General features: G+C 43.8%; 1 protein-coding gene across 2 annotated transcripts in view; it reads right to left on the reverse strand.

The window, feature by feature from the left end:
• Positions 1-1,688: 1,688 nt before the first annotated feature.
• CIAPIN1 (cytokine induced apoptosis inhibitor 1) overlaps positions 1,689-9,754 on the reverse strand; it is a 17,501-nt gene continuing 9,435 nt past the window's right edge. For both annotated transcript variants that reach the window (XM_003792570.3, XM_023514780.1), the window contains exons 5-9: positions 8,748-8,916; positions 6,957-7,030; positions 5,937-6,052; positions 2,951-3,032; positions 1,689-2,359 (exon numbers count right to left, since the gene is read on the reverse strand). In XM_003792570.3, coding sequence (XP_003792618.1) covers positions 2,249-2,359; positions 2,951-3,032; positions 5,937-6,052; positions 6,957-7,030; positions 8,748-8,916 — 552 coding nt within the window. In that variant the 3' untranslated portion in view covers positions 1,689-2,248. The remainder of the gene's footprint in view (positions 2,360-2,950; positions 3,033-5,936; positions 6,053-6,956; positions 7,031-8,747; positions 8,917-9,754) is intronic.

The following is a 9,754-nucleotide window of genomic DNA, read 5'->3' on the forward strand; positions in this document are numbered from 1 at the left end:
TACGTGGCTGGCGCCTTAGCCTGTTGAGCTATAGGCGCCGAGCCGCATTGGTACTTTTAACAGGACCTCAGGTGGCTGATTGCAGCAGGTCACCCTCCTGGCCTCATTGCTTACTCAGATTCAAGGTGAGGCTGCATTCAGTGATATCTGAGACAGCTCTAGTGCTGTGAGCTTTAGCCTGTCTGACCATCTCCAGTGCCTCCCTGCTGGGTGGAGTTGGGGCTGAGCTCCAGGTGCAGATGTGCTAAGCTGCAAGGCCTCTCCCCACCATGCTATACCCATGACACCGAGCTGGCTGGCTTCCCCCAGGCCCCGTGGAGTGACACAGCAGCTGCCAACATAGTGCTGTTAACTATGCCAATTGTAGCAGATAGTCAGAATTGGGGTCCTCTCCCAAGCTAATGTAGTTGTTGGCAGAACTTAGTTCCTCAACTCAGTTCCTTTTTGCCAGCAGCACCTGGGACTTAGAACAAGGGCCTGTGCCATTGCTACATCCATCCTAGGACACCCTTTGGATCAGGCTCTCTTGTCTTCAACCTGGATATTTTTGCCCCTCAGTTTGGCAACTGCAGCAGTAGCAACTTAACAGTGGCCTGGCAGCTTGATAAATAGGTTAAACCATTCTGGGGGCCGTATTGGTTTCGGTAACCAATGACCACATATTTAGCTGCTTAAAACACTTGTTTATTATCTCACCGTCTATGGGTCAGAGGTTGTAGCACAGAAGGCCAGGGCTTCTGCCCAGAATCTCACAAGGTGGCAACCTATGTGCTGGCCAGGCTGCATTCTCATCTGGAACTTGGGGTCCTCTCCCAAGCTAATGTAGTTGTTGGCAGAACTCAGTTCCTCAAAGTTCTAGGCCTGGAGGCCCCATTTCCTTGATGACTGTCTACTGGTGGTGGCAGTTTCTGCACTTGGAAGTTCCTTGCCCATAGACCTCTCACAACTTAGCAACTTACTTCTTCAAGGTCAGCAAGAGAAACTGTCTTCTAGTTCCTTTAAAGGATCAACTGATTGGGTCAGGCCCAATCCGTTTAGATAATCTTCCCTTTTAATTAACTTCAAGTCCATCAGGGACTTTAATTACATCTGCACAAATCCCTCACTTATGGCACAGAATGTTAGTCACAGTAGGGACAACCCATGTGCAAGTTCTGCTCAAATGCAAGGGGAGGGGATTACACAAGGGCACAGACCACTGGGGGTCATCTTAGACTGCCTGCCAAAGGGCAAACTAGAATTTAGCCACAACTAACTCTACCAGCAGGTACCAGGATAAGCAAGAGCAAACTTAGGGAATCAGATCAAGTGTCAAGGACAGATACCAATTAATACCTTTATTTATTGGTAAAATATAAACATCCATATCTCTTAAACCCACACAATCTTTCCAAATTATTTGGCAAGATCAATTCCAAGGCTGTGGGGGTAGGTAGCAAGGAACACAAACGGGTCTCTTGCCCTAAGAGACTTACTCTTGGTTTAGAGTTTTACTCTGCTTTCCTCTGAATTTCCACCAGCCTGGACTCTTCTAAAGCAGATGGAGTTAAGGCCCTATCCCGTCAGTGTAGACTGGCCCCATTTGACTGTGTATCAAGTTCCTACGATGGTCCAAGCTGAGCATGGATGACTGTCAGACCTCACACACATACACATCCCTTCTGTACAGTGTACACAGAATCTCAAGATATGCAGAAGGACACAAGTTTAATACTTGTAGATCAACAGAAATGACAACAGGACACAGATGCAGTGCTACAGTCAAATGGGGGAGGGGTGGAAAGGGCAGAGGTTTGAGGAACAGGATCACAGCAGCCAGGGCCTGACTCCTCTGGTGCCCTGAGGTCTTGAGACACTTGACTTCTGTCACCAAGAACTGCATATTGAGTAGACCACCAACTCTAGATGACAAGTAGGTGGCAGCACTGCTGAGCTTAGAATGGGGCAGGGCCTGGAGCTTTGTCAAAGAGTGCCGGTCAGCATTTTAACATCAGAAGGGCACACTCCCTTCTGGTAGCACTGGGTACAGGGACTGGTCCCCTCCACTCCAGATAACTGAAGCTCACTGGCCTTGATCTTTGGATATATAGCAGCACTGCACCTCACAGCCAGCTTCACTCTGGCCCATGAGCACCCCTCCCCCCAGCAAACAGATCTTAAGGAGAGTGAACAAATCCAGAGGCGGTAGGTGGTGGAACTTTAGGGACAGGAGTTGGCCAGAGGAGATGTGTCCCATATTGAGTCCTTCCTAGGCATCTTGAAGATTGCTGTTGCTCAGAAGCACCTGTTCCCCAGGTTTGAAGGCTGGCATCCCAAGGTAGGGGCAGCTGGCACAGCGGAAAGCATCGCCCAGGTAGCACTGGTAAGAAAGAATGGAGAAGCCCAGGGTCAGCTTGTCCCAGAGAAAAGGGCTAGAAGAAAGGAATTCCCAATTTCATAATGTGGCCACAGTGGCCAAAAGGAAATGGCTAAATATGTGTGTAGGTCTAGTTGGGACCCAAATACTGAAGAGTTCTTAAGATCTCCTGTTTCATGAAAAACAACAGTCAAGAAAGTTCCTTAGGAGGCTATATTTCAAAATATTAAATCACTTAAAGATAATCTACAACCTTCGGACCAACTTGAGGCTGTATTTCTATATTCTAAGTAGTTCAAATCATAGCCAAACTCAGCTAAATGGGTGAACGACATCGGGTCCCACTCAGAAGCAGAAAGAAAGGGGCCAAAAGTAAGAAATGGTAAGAGCCTTCCCTACAGATGTGATGCCAACCACTTTCCAGGAGATAACCTCTCTCCCCCACTATTACCAACAACATACATGTTCTCACAAATTCTCCTATATTAAAATATGTGGATAGTAAATTCATGAAAGGTAGAGTGAGTTAGTTTAGACTGATGCCCAGGTCCGCTGGGAGTTTTGTGAGTGTCGAGTAATGATCTAGATATTTACGTTTCCACAAGCTGACTTGGGTTGAACATTCCTCTGTTCCCTTGACTTCTCTTTTTCCAGTTCTTCTGCAAGGCCACAGGTGCTGTGGGAAAATCAGTAGCTAATGAATGACATTTGTCACCACCCAGAAACTCCAAATACTAACAGTGCCAAAATGTGCTCTAAGCCTTTTCCCTTTATACTGGTGTGTCATAACTCCAGTGCCTACGGGGCTTGGCAGACAGCAACAGTGTAAGAGGCTGGTAAAAGCTGTGGCTCACACCTGTAATCCCAGCACTTGGGAGGCCAAGGCCTGAGCTCATGGGTTTGAGACCAGCCTGGGCAAGAGTGAGATGCTGTCTCTAAAAAAAACATCCAGGTATTGTGGAGGGCACCTGTAGTCCCAGCTACTTGGGAGGCTGAGGCAAAAGAATGGCTTAAGCCCAAGAGTTGGAGGTTGCTATGAGCTATGGTGCCACAGCACTCTACTGAGAGTAGAGTGAGACTCTGTCTAAAAAAAAAGAGGCTGCTAAAACCAAACCAGGGTGGTGAGGATGGGGGCGAGATGGAGGGTGTGTGCCCTATCTGCACAGGGTGGCCACTAACCAGTTCTAGCTGCTTATCATGGTGGGGAAAGCAGACCCAGTTTGCAACATTTTCCAAATTCAAAAGCAGAAGAAAAAAATTTTGTTATTTTTACTTGAAATCTCTTGATGTGTAAATGTTGGAAGCTTCTGCTTTTTAAAAAATAATGAGGATTAAATAAGCCTACATGCCATCAGTTAACGTTTTATCAGCCTCTTTATCCATTTATGAAAGTAATGTAAAAATACTAACGCCAAAGTTTCCAGGTTAAGAAGACAGACTGAACACATGCATCTAATTTCCATTTCCTTCAAAACCCCACCAAAATTTCAGCAAAGCTGTGAACCCACAAAGTAGTAAGACAAGAAAAGAGACAACAGCCCTGCAGGAGGAGGAAGCATACGGGGGACAGAGTAGGGAGAGCCGACTCAGCAGAGCACATATCACTCACATCATACCCACAAACTGCCAAAGGCACTTTTGCCAGCTCTGGCAAGACCCTCCTCTGAGAAATCTAACCAATTCAAAGGGAAAGACCCAAAGATACTGACTTTGGAGCATCCCCCCAAAGGTCTATCCAGGTTCCCGTCAACAAAGCCCAGTCTACAAATTGTACCTCTATGTGCAGTGCTTCCAATTAGCTTTTTGTCCTTCACTCTTAATTACGAAGAAACCAAGGTTACCAGACATCTTAAGAAAGCCTCTAACATGGAAATCAGGGACCAAACTATAAGAAAAAGGCAACTTGACGGAACAGAGAACAGGAGGGAGAAAAAACTTAGCAAGAACTGCCGCTATCCTCAAAAGAAAAATTAAGATACCCTATCTATGAAATAAAATCAGGATGCTATATTAAAAAGAAGCCCTAGAACAAAAAAAGGAATTTTAGAAATTAAAGACATGATAGTAAAAATAACATAATTCCATAGAGGTTTTGGAGGATGAACTTGAAGAAATCTCCCAGAATGTAGGGCATCAGAGAAATTCAGCCTTCCCCTCCACAGCCTGATATGGACATTCAGATCATCTGAGGACACACACATTCTGCCCCGCAGAAGCTCTGACTTCCTCCCGAGAGTAGAGCTTTGGCGATGGTGAGCTTACAGCAGAATGTAGAGCAGACCACTTGCTCCCTCTGACATCTCTGCTGCTTACCCAGTAACTGCTTAACTGCTAGAGTGTCCCCTTCGTTTCCTATAACTCTCTTAAGACTTCCTTCTGGCTGCCCTGGAAAAGGCTCTTGTAGAGTCTTAAAGAAGCTAAAACCAAACCAGGACCCAAAGACCCAAGAACAAGAGTTCTCTGTTCAAGAGTTCTCTGGGGGAACTTACCCTGGGGGCTTTTATAAAATTTGAGAATATTGACCTCTCTTCCCTGGTCAAGTCTGAGCTTACTACTCAGTTCTTCACAGACAAATAAAACATCATTTGGGGACTCACACACCCATAGGAGGTAAACTGTCAAACAAGCCAGGAATGATTAATACAAACTTAGGAGAAGGTAACCTCTTATGGGAGGAGGGATGTGGCTGAGGAAGCCTGTACAGGCCATTTCTAAGGTCCTAATAGTGTTTCTACTTCTTAACCTGGGCTATCAGCATGTGAGTGTTCATTGTATTGTTCTGTTTAATATACTCCTCTCTATATATGATGCATTTCATAATAAAACATGTTTTTAAAATAGTAAAATACTGTGAATGCTTGTGTGAACTAAAAAAATCTTTTTTTTTTTTTTTTTTGAGACAGAGCCTCAAGCTATCCCCCTGGGTAGAGTGCCATGGCATCACAGCTCATAGCAACCTCCAGCTCCTGGGCTCAAGCAAGTCTCCTGACTCAGCCTCCCAAGTAGCTGGGACCACAGGCGCCTGCCACAACGCCCGGCCATTTTTTAGTTGCAGCCATCATTGTTGTTTGGTGGGCCCGGGCTGGGGATTCGAACCCGCCACCTTGGGTGTATGTGGCTGGCACCTTAGCCGCTTGAGCCACAGGGGCCGAGCCGAACTAAAAAAATCTTAAGCCCTCTGCTAAATGAATGGACCCCTCTTGGCCAAGGGAATCCCAGAAACACCTTAAAACTGAGTGTCCAGCCAAGACAGGATAGGAGAGATAGCACACAATTACATGCATATGATTTTCCCTCATAAATATTCATGACTCTTCCTACAGCTAGTGGAATGTGTACACCTGGCCATCCCACTCAGTCTAAAACTCTGCTCACTTTTGTCTCTTCTCTGAAGCAGATGTACCTGGCTTCTGGCCCAGGCTCTGCTTCCCAACTTGTTGCAATGACCACTACACTTTATGAGAAATAAAGTTCTCTTCTTTCCAAAGTAGAAACCTTGTTAACTTTTTTCTTGTTAACACTTGAGTATCAGAAGCCACTGGAAGTGGCATGGCAGAGCGCTACTCACCCCAACACCTACCAGTTCTTGCAGGCTTTCCTCTTTTTCCCTTCCCCACACGAAGGAGCTCGCAAGGAAGCTGGATCAGGTTTCTTCAAATCTTCTGGATCCAGCAGCTCATCTGAGTCAATGAGATCCTGGAGAGTGTTCAGAGCAATTAGTGACAGTGCCGTGGTCTCTGCTAAAGTGATCACAGGCTTCAAGAACAAACTTACACAGTCCATGGGGAAAAGTGCCTGCCCTGTCCTATGTTAGGTGCCCTACGTCATGCTCAACCTGACCACATGCTCAAGAGGCAAATGGTGAATTAAACTATGTCCACGGGAGATGTGTTAGGATGTGAAGGTATTGGGGACAAATTTACATAGAAATAGCTGTAAGAATGGCCAGCAATGTGCAAATACTTGTGTATGTGTATGTTTGTGGGGAGGGAGGGAGGGAGGCAGAACAGAGAAGTATTATATATTGTATTTGAATATATGAAGAAAGTTTCGTGAAAAAGGAAATCAAACATTTTCTACATAATTTTAAAAAAGTAAATAATTATACATACATTCGTGTAATTCTTTGTAAATGTGTGGACTGTGGACAGTTTGTCTGTAAGCTCTGTAAGAGCATGAATCGTGACCTATTTTGCTCACCACTCTAATAGTAAAGATGCAGAGATGAAGAACTTTATTATAAGACAGGGCTGATCATAGGTATAAAAAAGTATTTCTTTTAAAGACAGTGAGCATTCAGGGACTTTCCCAGACAAAGAAGCCAATAAAAAATATTTCAGCTGACAAACTCTTTTCAGGTATATACATGCTCACCAGAGTCTTTAATATATCACCTGAAGTGAGAATAAAATCTGTGGAGAAAAGAGACATTAATGGAGTTGCCTCATAAATCAAAGGTGTAAGTGACAGGCATGGCCACCATGCTGGGCTTCAAACATGTTCACATCTGTAAGTCCAAAAGGCCACTCACAACTATGGCTGTTCATACCCAAAGTGGGGTCTGAAAGATAGCAATCAAGGGAGCACAGTGCCAGCTCACCATGCCGTCGTCCTCCATGTCATTGGCTGAGAGGGTCCAGAGCTTGGCAGTAGCAGGGTCCACAGCAGGCTTCACTGAGACCAACCAATAAAAGAAAAAGAATTCCAGAAAAATGATCAGAAACAAACTGCAACTATACACAGTGTATGCTACTGTGTAGAGAACACATCAAACTGGAGTCACAAGGCCTGGGTTCCGGGCCTAGCTCTACCACCTACAAAAGACCTGACCTTGGGCCAATCACTTTATGATAGTTGCAGAAATCACTATTTGTTAAGTACTGGCTTTGTATCATGTACTATATATTAAGCACTTTATATGCATTATCTAATCTAAATCCTGCTAATAACCTTTTAAGATAAGTATTTGTTTGTCATTCTAATTTTACAGCTGAGGAAACAGTTTTAGACACTTGGGCCTGGTAAATTAGGCCACAAAGTCTCTCTAATGCCATATCACCTTCTCTGCATTATCTTATTTCAACCCCTATAACATGAGGCTAAATAGCATACCCTGTATTTATGCAGGTGTCTTGATGACTGAATGAGAAATGTGTCAAAGACTTCATAAATAGCAAAGCTTGAGCCTCACAAAAACTTGTTACATGTTAAAAAAAAAAAAAAAAAAGCCCCATTGCTGCTGGTGGCAAGGGAATGCACTCAGTGGCAGACACAAACCTCACACCTCCTAATTCTCTCTCTAGCTTGGAGAAAGCAAGGTAGGGCCTGAGAGAGCTGAGACCAGGGTCTCAGTGTAGGCAAATCCTCAGAGGCCTTTAGGGTATGAGTACTCTATAGTTACCGTGGTCACAACTGGATGCTCAGACCTGCCACAGGCCAACTGCTCATCTTAGTTGTTCCTACCCATTCTGGAACCATGAATCCAAAGGTCAGCTTCCAAAGGATTTAAGATTTAGGTTAGACAATCAAAACAGTGCAGTGTAAATGTACCAGTAAATATCTAAAAAATGTTGCATACCTCACTGTTGGGACAATTCAGGCATTAAGAAATAGTGATGGGGCTCAGCGCCTGTGGCTCAAGCAGCTAAGGCGCCAGATACATACACCTAAGGTGGCAGGTTTGAATCCCCAGCCCGGGCCCGCCAAACAACAATGATGGCTGCAACCAAAAAATGGCCAGGCTTTGTGGCGGGCGCCTGTAGTCCCAGCTACTTGGGAGGCTGAGGCAGGAGACTCGCTTGAGCCCAGGAGTTGGAGGTTGCTGTGAGTGTGATGCCATGGCACTCTACTCAGGCGGATAATAGCTTGAGGCTCCGTCTCAAAAAAAAAAAAAAATGATGGGAAGGACAACAGTGGTGACAACGTGTGTGTGTGTGCATGCACACACATTTCTGGCAGAAGAAATAAAGTTTTTTAAGTGTTTTAGGATCGTCAAAGTAAGGAAAGCTGATTTTACTGGTTTAGGAAGAAAAAAAGCACTTAAGAACAGGAACAGGGCACTCATCTCCATTATCAGTACTCTGAGGTCTTCTGAGGATAATGTAATTCTAGGGCCCGGCGAACTTCATTAACTAAATGATGTGACTCAGGCCTCTAGAATCAGGAGTGGTGCAGAAGAAGGAACTGAACTAGATAATATGTATTATTTCAGTTTTTGACCCTAATATGCCCATGATAACAGTACATTAAGCATCCTTCTACGTGGAAATGACAGAAATCCAAGAAGGACTAATCCTCTAAAAATATCTTCATTTCATTTGTTGCTAGCTCAATTTTTAACATGTTCCTCCAGACTCATTCAAACAGAATAATGTCCCCAGGCCAGCCTTACCTGCAGGAGATGATTTCTTGGTAATAGAAAGCTTAAGCTGACTAGAAGAACCTACTTCAAAGTTTGGTTTTTTGCCTGTGATCTGAACAGACAGCAGGCTGACACTTTCAAGTCCCAGGTGGTCCCGGACAGACTGTATCTCCTCAGGGCTTAAGGGCTCCCTCTGTAGCTAGAATTCAAGACATCAAAAAGATTAGTCCACCTTCCTTCCACAAAATGCTTTTCCATGTCTTCCTATATAGGGATTAAACATTCATTTCTATTATTAAGTATGTAACAGAAGAAGGTAACAGATATTACTTCATGCTTCAGATTTAGTTTCTTAGCAATCAGAACCCTTTTGTTTGCTATTTATTTTGATTTTACCCTTTACAAAGTTTTACAGCACCTATAAAATATTAGAGACAAGGCATTATGAGTCACTGTGGATCTATAACGATTACAATTCTGAACATGAGTCAGTCATGGTCGTTGTATAAGAGGAAAGCATGCCCAACAGTAAAGACAGTAGAAAGGTATAGCCTAAAAGAGAAAGGGGGAGAGAAATCCTTTTTATGGTCCTTGGGACAAAGAAGCAGACAGTGAAGGTAGAAAAGGTCAGGGTGGCACCTCTATGTTCAATAATTACAGAACAGTTAATTAAACATAGTCCATCTATTACATGGAATACTGTTACATCATTAATAAGAATGACAGGAAATATACTGAAGTGGATAAGTGGCTGGGATATTTAAGGGAGGAGAAAAAGCTGGTGACTGAACAATGTATGCATATGACCTTATTCATATTTTAAAAAGCATGTGTGTACACATGTGCTTGTAAATACGTAGGAAAAGGTCTGAACAGACAGACAAAAATACACTGGTGCTTCTTCTGGGGTGGGAAGCATGAGGAAACACTGATGTCACTTTGTATTCTCTATCTTTCAATATAAATTGAATTTTTTCCTTCTTTTCCCACATGTGACAAGCCAGGGTAAACTGAATTTTTTTTTTTTTTTTTTTTTT

The sequence above is a fragment of the Otolemur garnettii genome, unplaced genomic scaffold, assembly GCF_000181295.1.
Source record: "Otolemur garnettii isolate 467f Iridium unplaced genomic scaffold, OtoGar3 scaffold00058, whole genome shotgun sequence".
Classification (NCBI taxonomy): Eukaryota; Metazoa; Chordata; class Mammalia; order Primates; family Galagidae; genus Otolemur; species Otolemur garnettii.